We start from the raw sequence: 19,619 nt of genomic DNA, 5'->3' as shown, positions 1-19,619 counted from the left end.
GTATCAGAATCTCTGGGGCTCGAGTCCAAGCCTAGGCATACTGGAAACACCATTTTCATACAAACTCCTGTTTAAGATTCACTGTCCTAGTAGGTAAAGGAGAAGTTTATTTTTCTTCCAAAAAAAAACAAAAAAAGATGGTGCATCTTGTAAGTGATGGAATGAGAAACTGGGTGCAGTTACTAGATGTAACTCATTCATTGAGCACGTGGGCTATTGAGTGCCCACTATATGCCAGGCATTACAGAATGAATTTGAGAGGCCCTGAGACTCATAGAATGTGGTTCCTTTCCCTAGCAGCTTATATTTAGAGGAGCTTTTATTAAGTGAGTATATTCTAGTTCCTTTATTGCCAAACTGATGTCAACATTTGGTATTGTACTCAACAAAAGAAAACAAAAATCTGTGAATTACATTTTCACTGTGCTATTGATTCTTTCAACAAGTATGTATTTGTTTCATTCCCTTAATACGTGGCCTTATTTTGCTAGGTGCTGGAATAAATAAAGCCCATTCTCTCTCCTTAAGGGACTTAAGCAATGCAAATTTCAAGGACAGCACCAGTTACAGCATTTATGCTGCATTGGCCACATTCAGCATACCAACAGGGCATAGATTATGAATAGTACAGAAAAGGGATGTCAAAATGTCCAAATCTTTATCCCAACAGACATAACTATGTTGTAAAAAAGAGAAAGGGGAAAGGAGCTGGACCTCGTTAAATCAAAGTCTGCTGTGCAAAGCCCTGGCAGTTGACAGGATTAAATGGCCCCTTCCCAGGACCGCTGTTGCTTCTCTAGGGTAGCAGTGTTCTTTCTAGTATTGATAGTTGTCCATACTGACTTGTCAGCAGATGGTGGCTACAAAGTTATTTAAACAGTGTCTAGTTTGTATTTATTTTTGAAAGTAAAAGTTTCATAGAACATGACCAGAGTAAGCTTGACTATCATTGTCTTCCATAAAAATTTCTTAACAGACATTTTAGTACTAAATCAAGTAAGTCCTAACCAAAACACCACGAGTGAATAAGAATTAGTTCCACTCTTAGAATCCCATTAGCATTAAAAGAATAAAACGAACTTAAGTCGGCCTGTCTTATGAATACAAAGATGATTTGCTCTGGAAAGATACTGTGTTCTGCTATGTAAACTTCAGCTTTTAACCCGCCATTTTAGGGGGCTGTCAAATAACAGTTGAGCGGTGGCAATCTGATACTTTTATTTCTTCTTCTTGAGGTGTGAGAAGCATGAACAGTACTGACATTCAGTGGTCAGCCATCCTGAGCTGGGGATACGCTGATAACATTTTAAGGTTGAAGAGTAAACAAAGCGAGCCTCCAGTAAACTTTATACAAAGTTCACAACAATATCAGGTAAACGTTTTTACAAGGTACTTTATCATAATAATTAAGTGTAATGCTCTAGAAAGGAGTCAGACTGATAGCAGCTAGTCTTTAATATTCTGCAGTTAATCCAGTCCAGACGCTGATGACACTGGACTTAGGCCTTGTTTACAGTGCTCAGACTTCCTATTTCTCTTCTGTGTCCCCAAAATTTGTCTTCTCCCCAGTATCTCATTGAGACGGTATTATAATCATCTAGTCAGCATCAGCGATTGGCACAGTGTTGGAACAAAATCAACACTGCTTTCTTCTCAGTTGTCACTTGCCTTTTGTCACTGTGTCGTTTTCTATAACCAGAGTGCCATCCTCTGTACCTGGTTTTTGCTAAATAGACTGGGTGTTTAGGCATCACAATGGGTTGAAAGAGCATCAGGTCCAACTAAAGCCCTCAGTTCTGTGTTAGTGTCTAGGCTTTATTATTTACTCTGTAGCCTTTGGCAAGCACCTTAACCTTTCCAGACTTGAGGTTCTTTCCTCCTCTTTGAAACTGAGGAATCGTAAATCGTACTCCCCACTACTCTCTCCTAAAGCTGTTGTAAAAATGTTTCCAATTGTATATATACTATATATATACTATACACACACACACACACAATACGCACACACTATACACACACACTATACACACACACTCTATATACACACACACTATACACACTCTATATAAACACACACTACACACACACACACTTTATATACACACACACTATATACACACAACACTCTATATACACACACTACACACATACTCTATACACACACACACTATATATACACACACACTATACACGCACACAACATATACACACACCATATACACACACATTATATGCACACGCACACACTATATACACACACACTGTATATACATGCATGTTATATATACACATGCACACTATATACACACACAGAATATACACACACACTATATATACACACACTGTATGCACTATTTATACACACACTATATATTTACACACACACTATATATACACACGCACACATACTATACACACACTATACACACACACAACATATACACACACCATATACACACACATTATATGCACACGCACACACAGTATATATACACCCACACACTATACACACATACACTATATACACGCACACACACTATATATATACACACACTATATATACACACACACTATACACACACACACACACACACACACTATATACACACACAGACAATAATGCCACAACTCTTTCCCATACTATACAAATTGTATGTTAAACCCTCTTTCTGTGACTCTTTCTTTCCTTGGGAAATTCTTTTGCCATTTCCTGGCTCCCATTACCTACATAACATCTCCTGCCTATTCATGTGCCCTAACATTGCCCCCTTCCCTGAGAACATTAGAAATGGAGTAAGCTGCTACTTGTGGGGATTTTTAGCAGTGAAAGAAAGGAAGGCAATGACTTATTCGCTTAACTCTCAATGTACCTGAAAAAAATGGTTATCACCTTTTGTTATCTGGTTATCGGTAAACTAACAAAAGTAAGCAGCATAAGGACATTGGAAAACAACCTTATTAGAAATTTTAATAAGAATTTGAGTATTGTAGGGGCGCCTGGGTGGCTCAGTTGTTGAGCGTCTGCCTTCGTCTCAGGTCATGATCCCAGGGTCCTGGGATGGAGCCCTGCACTGGGCTCCCTACTCCACGGGAAGCCTGCTTCTCCCTCCCTCTCCCACTCCTCCTGCTTGTGTTCCCTCTCTCGCTGTGTCTCTCTCTGTCAAATAAATAAAATCTTAAAAAAAAAAAAAGAAAGAAAGAAAGAATTGAGCATTGCAAAATTACTTCTGTCATGTAAAGTTTGGCACACAAGCATCATTAAAGATGAAAGAACACTGTCATAAATCCTTTTAGCAAAACAGGATTGTCCAGATTCTTTTAGCAAAATACTCTGTGATAAAGAACTTCTGCTCAAATGACTGCCAGCATGAAGCCCCCTATTCCATTTTCATCCTTAGAAACATATTGTCCATTCAGTAGTTCTGTAGTTTGAGAAAATTCATCCAGGATGTTATCATACTGAGGACCCACACTCAGATCTCACTTCTACGATCGTGGTCTCATCATGAGAGATTAGAGTGCTGCCGTCTCTTTGCCTTCACCTTCTAACTGATCTCATAATCGTGAAACCTAGTCCTCTGTCAGTTTTGTTCTCTTTTCTCTTATCAGTAGAACATGAAAAATTCTGAATTCCCAGTTGTGTTCAATGAAAGCTAAAAGCAGAATATGAAGCAGTGTCTCCAGTCTTCCTTTATATTTTCTTGAAAGATGATACCACTCTTTGGACAGTACCATCAGAAAACCCAAAGTGACACTTGGTTTCACAGATCACATTATCCTTCCAGCAGATCCATCATTCTGCGTTTTCCTGTTTGTTTTGCTCTAGCAGAGTTGGGAATTGTTGAGTAGTCATGAAATAATTCCTACAGTGATGAAACAGCAAAATGTTTTGAGACAGAGGGAAGATGAAATTATTAAAACCCTGTAATATAACTTAGGTTTATGAAAGGGTTCGGTAGACCCATATGGGAATTGTAAGACACTGAGTTTTCTATATATTAAAAAAATATATATATTTTTTCTCTTTGTTCTTTGGAAGACCTCTAAGAAAGAATAGAAGTCATGAAATAGTAATCCTTACAAATAGAACTATTCAAGAAAGAAATTCAAAAAATGAAATTGGGTCCAGTGGACTCGGGTGATGTATTGAGAGTTAAGAAGACCCAGGGTGAGAGAAAGTAATTTTTAAGGTAGCAGACACTTGAGGGGAAGAAGCCAGCAAAAGACAGCTTGAAATTCTGAGAGCAAGGACAAGGGTTCTGAGGAACTCTGGGTATGGTGTGGGGCTGCCCTGAGAAGCAGAGGGGCTTCCTCCTTTAAATCAGGAGAAGCACTGAGACCCTTGAGGCACAAAGGAAGGAAGGGCCTGAGATCTGTGGCTGATGACCTCTGTCTGCTTAGCACAGTGCAGCGTGAGGGGAGCGCAGGCTATGGGACAGGTGGGACTGGAGAAGGGGCCCATGGGAGCCGAGGCGCTGGGGACTGGCGCTGGGGGTCAGCTGGTGCCCAGAGCCAGAGGAAGACTTATTGGACCAGAGAGTTGAGTGGCCTTGAATAGCACCTCCATGGTTAGGACTGAAGGGCTTACAGTCCCAAAGGAATAATCTGAGATTTTTTTCCCCACATTTATCTTTCCTTCTCCTATTAACAATCTTTAGAACTGTTAGAAGCAATACCTGTCTCTTTGTATGTACCCCAATTCCCTACCAAAAGCAGAAAAAGAAAAAAAAAATCAGGGAAATGTGTGAAACCACATACACATGCACATCACACACACACTCAACCTTGGATCTAGTCAATCCTGGATCATTTTGTTTAAATTTCTAAGGAACAAGTGGCCGTGTGTGTGTGTACAGAAAAATGTAAAATCACAGACGATGATGTAATACATTTTAACTCGGAAACAGCCTTTAGACATCTGGCTTAACGTTACAGAATATTATTATATCTTGTACATTTTTAATTAGTTCAAGTAAAATGTTTATTACATTTTGTGGTTGTATGTCTTTTAAATAACCATCAGAGAAGTAGAAACATTTCTCAAGCTTTTTGAACACGATGATCTTTGGTTTGTCCTGTCTCACAGGTAACAAGTTGTGCCTGGGTGCCTGACAGTTGCCACCTGTTCACTGGGAGCAAATGTGGGGTCATCACGGCCTACGCCAACAGGTTTACCAGCAGCACGGTAGGTCCTGGGCTCACTTCGTGGGCAGTTTAGGATTTTCATGTTCGTGAGAAGAAGAAAAGGCTCCTGAAGTATAATTCACTGGTACAAGAGTAACTGAAAATGTTTGTACTTCAATTTTTTGTTTTTTAATCTTTTTTTCATGTAAGCTCTTAAAATATAAAAGGTCACATATCTGACTCTTTAGTTTTAGGTTTACTAGGATCATGAAAATTTTTGAAAATAATTATAACAGTCCTATCTTTTGGTGTCAAAGATGTAGTATTTTGAGTCATGATCTGTTATGTATTTAGACTTTTTCATGACATTGTGATACTTGTTTGCCTGTATTCTTGGTGTCGGCCTGAATGCTTAGGAGTACACTTGATTCTGTAAAATTTGGAAGCTGAGAACACCTAGTATTTAACCTTCCTACAGTCTCTGGACTATAGCAAAATCCAAGTAGCCCATCTTGATTTCCACAACTTACTGGAAGAAATTTATTTTAGCCATTTGCTGAATTTCCAGGATTTGAAAATTAAATTATAAAACAGTCTAGGGAAGAAAAGACATATTATGCAATACTTCCCTTAATTTACTGTTGTTCCTTTCTTGAATCAACTCCTGTGGTACTGTTGAGGATAAGTGGCAAATTTAGGGTGATAATTATCCTTTTCTTCTAGAACTGAGATAATTATCATTTTACTCTAGACCTTTCTTTTGCTTCTGCCCCCCATTACAGTTTTCTCCATTATATTATTAAATATGTTCTACTGGATGAAACCAGTCTCCCTAGCATGGGGTGATGCTAGGTTCCTCTTACTTTTCTGTCCAAGTTTACTCCCTTTTAAACTCTTATTAAGGTTCTTTCCCATGATCCTTGGGGTATAAATGTGAGCATAATATTGTTTCCGTCTCTTAGCCTAAGACGCCATTAAAACATTTTAAGCAGTTGTAATATGATCTGGCCAGCCTTTTGGGAAGCCCACGGTAGGACATGAGACTGGAGCCAAGGGTGCCAGCTAGGAGGCCACCGCAGTGGCTCAGGTGGGCTTTGGTGCAGGGCTCTTCTCAGGAGACGAGCACATACAGGTTACTGCAGGACACTGATGTGTGTGCTCTGAGAACAAAGAGTAGAGTGGGGGCCAGATGTCAGAAAGCCTGGAATGTCTTCTAAAAGTGATAAATAGTTGCTCTTGAGTCATTTTTTTTCACTAATTAAATAGTATGACCATCTCATCTTCATAAAAGTGAACACCTGTATTTCCATTCTCTGAATCGGTGGTGGCCAGAGAGTATATATGAGGTTTATTTGAGGTGGTAGTATGTCATCCAAGAGCACTTTTTTTAGAAGATTTATTTATTTATTTTAGAAAGAGAGAGAGAGTGAGTGGGGGGGAGAGGCAGAGAGAGATAATCTTCAAGCAGACTCCCCACTGAGCACGGAGCTGGACATGGTACTCGATCTCGTGACCCCTGAGATCATGACCTGAGCCGAAACTAAGAGTCAGACACTTAACCGACTGAGCCACCCAGGCGCCCCTCAAGAGCATCTTTAAATGAAGTAGTCCATGGTTCCTATTCTGTCCATGGAAATTGTTTTCCAACCAGTCAGGGAATCTAGTAACGCTAACTCTTACAATCATTTTAAAGTATAAGATCTATAAAACTATCAACAACCACTATAGGGGTCCTATGCTGTGTTTACCCTATAAATAATATTCTTGATCATGGAGTAAAAAAAAATACACACACATACGTGTGTGTGTGTGTGTTGGGTGTGTGTGTGTGTAATTAAAGCATCAAATTGCTGACAAGCTAATAGGGAATTCCCAGGCCAGAGAGGTAAATAAGCAGGGGGGCGCTCTCACCTGGAGGGCATTTGTCAGTCCTGGAGTACTCACTGTCCTTGGACAGCTCTTGTGAGAGGAACAGATAACGATATCCAGAGACTGAGCAAGCTGGAGAGTCCCAAGGAGGCCCTTCTCCAAAGGCTGGTCCCTGAAGGACTACACCCTAAGAGTGAGGATGAGTCCAGTCAGGCCACCTCTTGCATGGAATTACAGCCTGGGTTGCAGTTCCCTGGGTTATCCAGATCTCAAGACTTGACTTTGGCTAAGGTGTCCGTAGACTGGTATGGTGGTCCAGGTCATCCAGCAGAAACAAGGAAGATATCTGCATTCTATTTCACAAGTAGAGGAATTCCTCCAAATAATTATTTTATTGTCATTTTTTTATGATTATTTATTTTAGCGAGAGAGAGAGAGCTTGCGAGCAGGGGGAGGGGCAGAGAAAGAGGCAAAGAAGCAGACTCCCCACTTAGTGGGTAGTCAGAGGCTTAACCGACTGAGCCCCCCGGGCACCCCCAAATAATTTTTTAAATGTAGTAACAAATACACAAAACCAGGCACACAAATTTACATGTAAGAAAATGAATATGTGAAAAAGTTAAATTTGGTTATAATAAAAGAAATGCAATTTAAAGCAACCTTGATTGACATTTAAAAGTTGGGAAATTTTCAGAGACTTAGAATATGAAGTGAGTCACAAACTCAAGTGCTGCAGAGCTCAGGCAGAAAAAGAAGGGGCTCAGGCCTTTTCCGTCAGGGAGTTCCTTGGTCCCAGGTACCCTGAAGCACAGTCTGAAAGGGTTCTGGGCTCGGGCCTTTGGCCCTCCAGACGCCTGGCCTCGTGGGGGTGGGTCATAGTCAAGGAGAGAGCAGGGGCTCAGACCTGGGACTCTGGTCCTTGTGAAAGCACATCTCCTCTCTGTGATTGTGTGTGGTTGAGCGTCACGTGTCCTAGCTAAACAGAACCAACTGCCACACAGCTGAAGCCAGTTGTTCCAAGAAAGAATATGAGCTGGTATTGCCTGGTCATTTGATCCTTTTAGTGTAAAATATGTATTTTTATGTGAATAAAACCCTGGACTATATAGCACTTAAAATGGATGAGCGGCAGCTAATATATCAACACACAGATATATTTCTACAATAGTGGTGAACAAAAAGGCAAGATGCAAAAGATACCTGGAGAATAATAGCACATATAGAAAGTGATTTGTCGAGCCCTGCATCGGGCTCCTTGCTCAGCGGGAAGCCTGCTTCTCCCTCTCCCACTCCCCCTACTTGTGTTCCCTCTCTCACTGTGTCTCTCTCTGTCAAATAAATAAATAAAATCTTAAAAAAAGAAAGTGATTTGTCAGCATGAAAAATCATACAATATGTTGCTTATGGTTATGGCAACATATAGTAGAACATATGTTCTACATACGTGGGAAACAAATACAAAATTCAGGATGTAGTAATTTCTCACAAGAGAGGAAATAGAACAGTACACAAACTGGGTAATGTTTAATTTTTTTCTCTGTTTAAAAAATCGATCATATAAAATACTAGGATTAGTTTAACTGAGTGGTCAATATACAGCCTTTTATTCTTATTCTTTCTACTTTCTATATCCTTTGGAGTGGAATATTGAAATACTTTAAGACAATAAATAGCTTAGTCTAATGAAAACAAGAGTCAAACCTCATATAGACATCTGGCATCTGTGAGCCAACATGGCCCTTGGAACATCGGTTTGCAACCTTTCATTTAGAAAACCAATCTGTAACTATGGACAGGTAATGGTGAATGTCACTCTTGGTGGCATCATGACTTGGTACAATGCCTTTGAAAAGTACACTATAGGGGCGCCTGGGTGGCTCAGTCGTTAAGCGTCTGCCTTCGGCTCACGTCATGATCCCGGGGTCCTGGGATCGAGCCCCGCATTGGGCTCCCTGCTCAGCAGGAAGCCTGCTTCTCCCTCTCCCACTCCCCCTGCTTGTATTCCCTCTCTCGCTATCTCTCTGTCAAATAAATAAATAAAACTTTAAAAAAAGAAAGAAAAGTACACTATAAAATTATTAGTATTCACTGACCCACTAATAGGATTCTGGAAATTTATTCCAAAGAGATAATTCAGAAGAACTAGACTTTTACACATGAAGGATTTAATTATGGCATCTATAATTCTATAATTTGGAAAATACTAGAAACAATTTTAAATGTCTATCTGTAAAAATGCTCAAGTAAATTATGGCATACCAACTGTATAGAATATTATAACACCATTAAAATCATCTTGAAGACAATGTCAAAAATAGAAAATGCTTATAGGAGAATGTTTAAACACAAAATATAAAATTATGTGGATGGCAGTTATCATAACTATAAAAATATTTGTATGTATTTGGACCAAGATTGGACAAGAAGACAAAAAATGAAAAAGCATTTTAATTCTTGAAATTATGGACAATTAAAAATGTGTTCATGTTTAATTAGTTTTACTCTTTAGGAAAGAGTTGAACTGCAATGGATTGAAACATGATATGCTTGAGAAGAATGTTTGAGTCCCTTGAGTTGTTCTTATTTTTTTTTAATTTTTTTATTGTTATGTTAATCACCATACATTACATCATTAGTTCTTGATGCAGTGTTCCATGATTCATTGTTTGTGCATAACACCCAGTGCTCCACGCAGAACGTGCCCTCCTTAATACCCATCACCAGGCTAACCCATCCCCCCACCCCCCTCCCCTCTAGAACCCTCAGTTTGTTTTTCAGAGTCCATTGTCTCTCATGGTTCATCTCCCCCTCCGACTTACTCCCCTTCATTCTTCCCCTCCTGCTATCTTCTTCTTTTTCTTTTTTCTTAACATATCTTGCATTATTTGTTTCAGAAGTACAGATCTGTGATTCAACAGTCTTGCACAATTCACAGCGCTCACCATAGCACATACCCTACCCAATGTCTATCACCCAGCCACCCCATCCCTCCCACCCCCCACCACTCAGCATTGAATTGTTCTTATTTTTGAGACACAGTACTAGGAAAACTTTTGTCATGCTTTTTATCTTGTACTTCACTGACTTTTTTCAATTTCAGCCCTCAGAGATAGAAATGGAGTCTCAGATACATCTGTACGGGCACACAGAAGAGATAACCAGCTTATTTGTTTGCAAACCCTACAGTATAATGATAAGCGTGAGCAGAGATGGAACCTGCATCATATGGGATTTAAACAGGTACAGAAGAAGGTCTCCCACTCAAACACCGCCGCCTTTATGTTTCAGTTCTTCCTGTGTGAAACAGATGCACTAAAATAAGATCTTTACATTATGATCATTTTAAGCATGAAATACAAACTTTACTTTGTTAATCATATTAAAATCAAAAGATCAGTTAGGAATACAGTGGGGAATGCCTTATGAATAATAGGTCCAGACACTGAGGGAAGGAATTATACCAGAGAATCTAAATATATTTAATGATCAGCTGCAAATTTGTCTTTGGTCTTTCAGGCTGTGCTATGTACAGAGCCTGGCGGGACACAAAAGCCCAGTCACAGCTGTCTCTGCTAGCGAAACTACCGGTGACATCGCCACTGTGTGTGATTCAGGTGAGCGAGCCCAGAACCAAAGCACGGAGTCATTAGCTGGCTCCTGTGTAGGTTAAGCTGATGGATTCCATCTCTCAGGTCCCTAACCTCATCTAAGTACTGTAGTAATAGCGTATTTGTGTGTTAAAATACAATAAGATCCAAGAGCGAGTTCATCAGTTTAGGGACCAACTTATGCAAAAGTTAATATTGTCATAATTTAACTCTTTTTCTGATATATGAAAGATTGCATTTGGGCACATGTAAGTTAAGCAAGTTATTATTACATAATTATCTGAGTTTCTTGGGTTTTGTTTCTCTCTTTTTTTTTTTTTTTTTGGCTTCTGCTTTTTAACTACTAACTTTACTACCTTCTCCATAACGTAAGTGCAAGGCATCAGCCAACGATCAGCTTTGAATATATATATCTTCCAGTCCCTGAGTGAGAACAGTACTATATTATAATAAATGGAGGTATAATTTGCCTTGAAATTTACATGACAGAGTTATATCTCCTCATCAGAGGTTATGTTTTTAGGTTTTGTTTTTTCAAGTAGTACATATTTAAAAACTTGATGCATCCAGCAGGAAAGAACAGTTGGAAAATTCATAAATTTTCTGTTTGCATTTCTGTTCTTAAGGATCTTAACATCAAAAGAATCCTTTGAAAAATTGTCTCTTTCTGCCCACTCAGTATAGATTATCTTTGACATATCTATAGTGAGTGGTCCTCTATCCTTTGCTTGCATGTTTTATATTGTTTAGTTTTTTTCTGACCCCCAACAGTTCTCCAATCCTATGACACCATCTGGGTGCTCAACAATGCGATTTGGTTCTGACACTAACTACTTAAAGTTAGCAAATTTGGGAGTTCCCAACCTCTGACCAAGCTCACAGAACTTAGTCAAACATTATACTTAACTACAGTAGTTTATTACAAAGGATAGAAATGAACAGCCAGGGGCGCCTAGGTGGCTCAGTTGGTTGAGCGTCGACTCTTGATTTCGGCTCAGGTCATGATCTCAGGATTGTGAGATCGAGCCCCACGTCAGGCTCAGGCTGGGGGAGCCTCCTTCAGATTCTTTCTCTCCTTCTCCCTCTACTCCTCCCCCTACCTCACTCTTGCTGTCTCTCTACAAAAAAAAGAATGAGCAGCCAGCTGAAGAGGTATATAGGGGGAGATCCAGAGGGCCTGTCTGGGTGGAGTCAGAGTGCACATCCCTCCTGGCACCTGAATGTGCTCACCAGCTCGGGAGCCCTCCTAACTAACCTAATTGAGGTTTCCTTCTGTAGGCACAGTTAATTGAATCAGTGGCTGTGGTACTTGAGCTCAATCTTCAGCCTCTCTCTGTCCCCGGAGGTGGGGAGGTACTGTAAATTCTAACCTCCTAACTACATGGCGGGTTTGTCTGGTAACAGGCCCCCATCCTGAAGCTATCTGGGGCCTACCGCCTAGGAGTCAGCTTGTTGGCAGACAAAAGATGGTAAATACCAAGGGTTTTCAGGAGCTGTATGCCAGGGACCTGGGACAAAGACCAAATATTTATTTTTTATTATACTACAGCTATCTCTTGGAGTTTTATTGTTTATAAAACATTCATTAGTTCTTGTATTCCGGAGAAGTAATGTCTTCAGTCATGCTTTAAAGGTATCAGATATGAAGTATTTGCCAATCTTAACATCCAGTTATAAAATAATGCCATGGAAACATTTTTATTTCCTAATTGTCATAACTAAGGGGAAAGATTTTGAACTGTTGACTTTGATAATACAAGTGTGGGTAGATGATTGATGACTTTTGCTAATTGTTCTCCCTTGATTTGTACATTAGCAGCGTTTAGTATGTCATACCAAAGGGGAATCTGGGCGAATAATATAATGATTATTTATATAGTGTTCTCTACTTTCTTGTTTTGGCAACATTTGAAAGTTAGGACTGATCCTTAGGGAACTGAATTTTGTAAAGTTAATTACTTTCCTGCTGCCAGTAGTGATTTATATCTGTGATGTTATATCAGCCAGTCTTAAGGGAACAAGAAACAAAATTACTTTTGCTGCAATTACTAACTCGCTAGTAGGGTATTCAGGTGTCCCTGGGGAGTGCACAGTATAATAGAGTAATGGCTAGAACTTTTTTTTCCAGGATGAACAAAAAGGCCTTCTCCACTTTTTTAAGGCCTCTTGGTACATATACAAGAGAAGTCATAAGAATTTGGTATATAGAGAACATAATAAAAATAATGATTTTTTTAAAGAGAGGCCAAATTTATGTTTCGTGACCCAAACTAGAGTTTATCCTCCTCAGCTGAGAGTCCAAGAAGGAAGGAAAGTTAGCAGATTTAGCCTACCAAACATCTTGACCCGTTAATGAGTACCATCCAGGTAACTTTAAAATCAAAATTTAAATAAAACATATGTATGTTTATGCATACGTGTTATGTGTGTGTGTATGCACGTATATACACATTACACATACGTATATAAAATTTGTGTTGGGTCTGAAGTTACACTGGCAAGCTCTTTCCTCTTGATCATAATTTGCCAGTCCTTATGGGATGTGGTTTTTATAATGATAAGATGTGAAATTTATTAAACTATGTAAATATTATAATAGATGTTTTCTGTATTTTTTAAAAAAATCATTCTGCCACTGGATCAAAATATATGCCTTTTAACTAGGGTTCATAGCCTGGTCATGTGTTGCCAATGGCATTATAAATTTAATATAACATTATGAAATTCAGGGTGGGCAGTAATTCTCCAATTTATTTTAATTTCAGTGAAGATGTATAGGAAGAATAAATATTTTTTTTCAGGAATGCCCAACTTTCTGACTTTTAGTTGACATGCTAAATTACACATGAAAGTAATCTGGTCTTGAGTGAAGGCCTCAGTTTTGATATTTACAATCTCAGGCAAATGAGTAGTTACTTGGTTTCGTGGTAGCCCGAGGTGCTGGGTAATCTGCTAGGGTGATTCTTTGCCTATTGAGTTCTGTACCATATTTCAGAGTCAAGGCCCACATTTAGATTTTTGGTTTTGAAGGACTGAGGCTGCAGTAGCTATCGATTACAGGTAATGATCGACCCCTACATCAGCATCTTTGGTAAGCCTTCTAACCTTACTAGCACACATCTGGTTGTTTTATAAATTTTTAAAATATTTTTTCAAGTATTAAATTCAAAAGAAAGAGTGAAATATCTACTTATGGAAAAGAGGAGTTTATCGTCTACAATTGTATTTCTTTAGTATATTGAACTCCTACATACTGATGTTTTATTTAGGTAATCTCTCCTAATCGGTGGGAAATCTTAAGTAAAACACCGGGCATTTGTTAACCTCCTTTTCTCTATGTATGTGGTAAATAAGTTTAACGTTATAGTTGCTATCTGAACCATTTTAAAGTATACGATGCAGTGGCATCACCACACCCACAATGTGGTGCAACCACTATTTCAAAAACTTTTTCATCACCCTAAGTAGAAGCTCTATAACCATAACTCTATTCCTCCTTGCCCCAAAACTTCTGGTAACCACTATTCTACTTCCGCTATGAATTTGCCTATTTCTAGATATTTTATCTAAGTGGAATCATACACTCTGTGTCCTTTTATGTCTTTTTAATGTCCTTTTATTTCCCTCAGCATCATGTTAAGGCTCATCCGTGTTGCAGCACGTTGCAGAACTTCATTACTTTCCATGACTGAGTACTACCCCATTGTACACATCTACCTCCCATCTGTTGTTGGGTGTTTGGTTGTTTCCCCTTCTCGGCTATTGTGACTAATGCTGCAACACAGAAGGCATTTGGGTTTGTGATATTTGAAGGTCTTCAGCATATCTTGACATAAAGAAGTATTTGCACAGTTTGTTTCTTTGCTATAAAATAGGAAATCTATGCAATCTTTTCATTGCCTTAATAAAGGAGAGAGTTAAAGTCTGCACTTTTTAGTTCTAATGGAGAGATAAAATTAAGTGGAGTAACATTATGGCACCCAAACTTTACCGTGCCTCTTAACCTGTCTTTATCAGCTTGAGAATATTTCTCCAAAGAAGGCTAGACTGACTCATCGTCATGAGGCCCCAAATACAGAAGATGGCAAGCAATTACTGCTTCTCCCACCCCCTGGAAAACTCCAGAAAGTTTAGTTACTCATGGTCTTTGAAAAGAAAAAAATTAGTCTAATAAGTCACTGACCTACAAGATTCAATCTTAGACACTCTGAGGAATTAGATATCTTTTTTTTTTTCTCTAAGAAATACTTTTAACTGAGCTAATCTTTATTATAACTTTTTTTTTCCTTCAAAAGTCACATAAGTCACTTCTTACAGATCGTTTCACAGAATATTTTCATCTGTTTTTGCAGATTGTTTAACTTTCTAGGTACCTTCAAATTCAGCCTTGGCAGTTCATTTGCTAAAATACGATTACACAAAGATACATGATTAATTTACCTTGTCGCTCTATATTTCTAAGTTAATCTGTTTATTTTTATTTTTCCACTGGTCCTTGTCTCTAGATAAATATGCAGAGCCCTTTGTGACTTATTATGTACTAATTTTATTTATACAGCTTCAGTCATGAGCTGTATAAATTTTATCACTCAAACAAATGAGCTCGGTGCACGGGTTGCCCTGCTGGGACCCAGGGTGGTGGGCTCTGACGTACCCACACTCTGGTGACCTGTGGGACAATTTGGGTGTTTTAGCTGGTGGAGGCAGCGACCTCAGACTCTGGACAGTGAACGGGGACCTCGTTGGACATGTCCACTGCAGGGAGATCATCTGTTCCGTTGCCTTCTCTAACCAGCCTGAGGGAGTATCTATCAATGTGATTGCCGGGGGATTAGAGAATGGAATTGTAAGGTAAGAGGAGTTTAGATTCCCTTTGTTTGCTCTTGTTCATAAGGACACAGCAATTGCAAAAATTAGCTTTAAATATCTAGGCATGTTCATATTCCATATTTAGATATTTAAAATCACCTTCAGATATAGGTTCTTCACTGATTCCTGTTTTACTTTTAAGTAATAAACTTAGCTTTTGTGTAGTTTTGAAATTGTATATTGTCTATTAATTGTTTAAAAGATTAACAATATGAAAATTTACCAAGTTTTCTTACTCCCACATCTACCCCCTGCAAACTTCCCAGAAGTAGCTTCTGTTAATTGTTTATTGTGTTTATTGTTTATTGTGTTTCCTTCCAGATGATTTTTAACAAATATATAGGTTTTTTTAGTGAAGGAAATTTCAGTTTGCCTAATTAGATGATGACTGTTTCCCTCTCTAGGTTATGGAGTACATGGGACCTAAAGCCTGTGCGGGAAATCACATTTCCTAAATCAAATAAGCCAATTGTAAGGTAAACCACCCCCGGATTCTTCATAATATACTTTGTAACTCTATTTTTGTTAGGGAGAGATTAAAGCACACAGACTGTGAACTCTGCTATGAGAGTGCTAAACAGCAAGGAGACACAGTCCATGTCTTTCTGGAACTTAATATCTGAGTCAGGAGCTCCGAGTCTAATAGAAGGCATCCTGGGAGAGTGCCCAGGGAAGTTTTTGAACTGTAGAAACTGTATTTTTTTCCTTCCTTATTAAAAATACCGTAATGGTGTGATTGATAGCTGCAGGAGTGTGCTTGAAAAGATTGATAAACAACCAGTTATCCTTTGTTCTACCAACAAATTTGACTTTAAAAATCAATCGGAAATAAGTGATTCAAATTATACTTTATTAATTTATTTTCAATGCACTAAATTTAAATTTTAACAAACTCCAATTAATTATTTATTAACATTACATTTTTACCTTTTCCTTTTTCAGGGAAATAAAATATCTCCCTATAATCATCATTTATTTCTATAAAGAGAAAATGTAGCACGGTTATATTATCTAAACTTTCCTATGCTCAAGTATTTGTTAAGTAATAACATAAACAAGGTGGTAAAAGAAAATACAGAAAGAAGGAATGGAATGTACTGATCTCTTTGATCTGATTTTATTCTGTATCACCTAGTTAAAATGAGCTTCACGAAGTTGCCTGCAGAGCAATTAAACTATATTAGAATTACCGCAGAAACCAGTGAGTTGTAAGCTGCCATTTTATTGGTCTCTCTGCTCCAGTAAAGATATCTTACCTTCTTTACACTAATTTCTATATGATCACCAATATGCTAATGCAATTTGAAGAGATAATGTACACATGGGATTTCTTTTGGCAGCCTTACATTTTCCTGTGACGGCCACCATCTGTACACAGCGAATAGTGACGGGACCGTGATCGCCTGGTGTCGGAAGGACCAGCAGCGCTTGAAACAGCCAATGTTCTACTCCTTCCTTAGCAGCTATGCAGCTGGATGAATGAGAGAGAACCTCGCTTCTCCAAAACACTTTAGATCCAAACTAGATTTGTTGACCTCACCAGTTTTAGGAGGTTGAACCTGAAGAAATGGGTGACCAAACAAATCATCCAAATAAGGACCAACTCTCTTCATCTGCAGAACATTCTGCAGCCTCACAAGGTCCTGAGAGAACAGTTTTATTCTAATTTAGTGATAATCTAGAGGGTTGTGTAAGTATGTTCTAACCAACAAGATGTAAGTCTTACATGATAAATTAAAATCGTATTCTTCAAGTGTTTTCCCACAGGGGTATTCTAAAGAAAGGATTAGGGTCTCTCCTTTTTCTATTATGCGAAAAGGACCAGTAGAATTTAAATTGATTAGCTAATTATTTATATAAAATACTCTAAAAATTATATTTAAAAAGTTTTATGCCAAGATAATCCACCCTCCCCACACAAACACACAGAGTAAAGAAAGAGGATCAGAAGTTAGAACTTGCAAAGTGCTTTCTCTGAGAAGTAGATTATTCAGTACGTGCCTCTGCACCATTTTATGGAATATCGGAATACTAAAAACAAAGTACTAATGAATCTCTATGGTGGGCAGTTTTTTTCCAGTTGCCTTCTTAGCTCAAAGAGGTAAGGTAACCAGAATTTTTTGACAGCCACAAACACACATTTGATTTCAGATACATTCTGTTTTTTTGGTAAAAATTGTGTTTAAAATCCATAACACTAGATATTGAATATCCTTACTTAGTTGAGTCACTAAGATTTAAACACAATGATAATTATTTTAATATCTACCATTTACAGAGCACTGAATACTTAACAATTTGCAATAGAAAGCCTCCACTGCGCAGAAAGATGACACGGATATTAAGAGTCCATTCTAGATAAGACATTTAATCTAATGTGCAGGGTGTGTTTTCTTGCACAAAACAGAATTACAAAGAAATGAGACAGCTTACTTTGTTTCCAGCAAGATGCAGAATAATTCTTATAGGAAACTGTGTCCGCTCTGTTTCTATTTATCTGTACTACCTGAGAACTCGAGGAACAACAGAAAAATCTAAGTATACGCCACAGAAAACTTGCACACCATAAAGACAGCATTCCTAAAAATCTCTACCATAGCCTGTCTCTACCATTATGGCTGTATTTTGACTTGGGGTGCTGCTTTTTTGGCTTTGACAACACTGTAAAATAATCAGTAAGATGTTACCACAGGGTAAACATATGTATTCCTGCATAAGAATAACTTGCGTGTTTGGTATGAAAATTCAATTCATATGGTGTTTACAGAACTACTTTTGTAACTTCCAGACTTTCTAAAACATTCTGCTTAAAAACCATATAAAACACAATTCCAACGTCTCTGCTGTGGAGATGCGAGAAAGAGGAAGGGAGCGGCCCCATGGGCATGTCACTGGAACAGCATACGTCCATGAGAACGTGTCACAGGCCGCACTTAGATCATGGTTTGCACAGACCAGCTTGGAACTGTGAGGTCCAGATAGGTGCAGAGATGAGATGATTCCTATTCACGTTGAAGTGATTTGCTTTGTTTGAGAAAAAAAAAAAAAACTGCAGCTATTGTCTGGCTTTCATTTTTTCTACCAAGAACATGGAATTAGTCCCCTATTAGAATAGGGTTGCTACTCAGTCTTCTTTGTCTTTTTAAGGCTGAATTCCATCATTTATTTAAAGAGAAAATATGCAAAATAACTGGTCTTGTTAAGAGTGCAATATTATATTTTTATGTAAAAATAAAAATTAATTTGGGGGGATTATTTATTCAGCATGAAACTTAATATGTATATGTTTGAAACATTTCATAATGTGCATGTTGTAGTAAATGTTTCTGTAAAATATCACAAGCTCTGTTATCTTTGTATACACTGCCACTTCAAATTGGGAATAAATTTCATAAAAATAGATATAAAGACCTATTCTTTATACAATTTAAATATTTATGACCCAGAGCTCAGATAGGTGGCTTTTTTGCTTTGTAACCCAGACAGGTTCTCTCTTTAGCTCCCCTATACATTGATGTCACTAAGAAAAGATAACTTTCATTTCTTAATTATATTTTTTAAAGACTTTATTTATTTATATATTTATTTATTTATTTGAGAGAAAGCAGGAGCCGGGGAAGGGGCAGAGCAGGAGCAGACTCCCCGCTGAGCAGGGAGCCTGATGCGGGGCTCGATCCCCAGGACCTCGGGATCATGACCTGAGTCAAAGGCAGACGCTTAGCCGACTGAGCCACCCAGGTGCCCTTAATTGTATTTTTTATGAGAAATTTTATTTCAGCCCTTTATTTGAATACCCTTTATTTCAACGCTTTATTTAATACCCTTAAATAGAGTTTAGACAGAAGTGTCAAGGTCAAACCACACTTTTTAAAGAAAAAAAAAATGTACCCCTCCCATGCCCCAACAGCAGATCTATAATGCGCTGTGGACTGACAGGGCACTAGGTGCTGAGCACACAGCTGTTTCCTGCACTCCTGAAGGCTACAGGCTGGAAAGAGAAGCATGCTATCAGTAACCTACAATGTGTGCAGTGACAATATATGGTCAGTGCCGTTAAGGTGGTATATAGGGTCCTCTGAGAGAATATAACAGGAAGAATCCAATTCAGATCAAGAGGATCTGGGAAAGCCTCTTGAAAAAGTGAAATTT

General features: G+C 38.4%; 1 protein-coding gene across 5 annotated transcripts in view; it reads left to right on the top strand.

Moving 5' to 3' along the window:
* Nucleotides 1-18,868, top strand: part of LYST (lysosomal trafficking regulator) — a 163,904-nt gene extending 145,036 nt beyond the window's left edge. For all 5 annotated transcript variants that reach the window (XM_028104635.2, XM_028104637.2, XM_028104634.2 and 2 more), the window contains 7 exons: nucleotides 1,236-1,372; nucleotides 5,087-5,185; nucleotides 10,094-10,233; nucleotides 10,510-10,607; nucleotides 15,296-15,452; nucleotides 15,875-15,946; nucleotides 16,811-18,868. In XM_028104635.2, coding sequence (XP_027960436.1) covers nucleotides 1,236-1,372; nucleotides 5,087-5,185; nucleotides 10,094-10,233; nucleotides 10,510-10,607; nucleotides 15,296-15,452; nucleotides 15,875-15,946; nucleotides 16,811-16,949 — 842 coding nt within the window. In that variant the 3' untranslated portion in view covers nucleotides 16,950-18,868. The remainder of the gene's footprint in view (nucleotides 1-1,235; nucleotides 1,373-5,086; nucleotides 5,186-10,093; nucleotides 10,234-10,509; nucleotides 10,608-15,295; nucleotides 15,453-15,874; nucleotides 15,947-16,810) is intronic.
* The last annotated feature ends 751 nt before the right edge of the window (nucleotides 18,869-19,619 follow it).

This window comes from Eumetopias jubatus, unplaced genomic scaffold, assembly GCF_037043125.1.
Source record: "Eumetopias jubatus isolate StellerSeaLion01/CBP00866 unplaced genomic scaffold, mEumJub1_p1.0 scaffold_17, whole genome shotgun sequence".
In the NCBI taxonomy this organism is placed as follows: Eukaryota; Metazoa; Chordata; class Mammalia; order Carnivora; family Otariidae; genus Eumetopias; species Eumetopias jubatus.
Note: the sequence above shows the minus strand (reverse complement) of the source record. Positions and strands in the feature narration are given on the sequence as shown.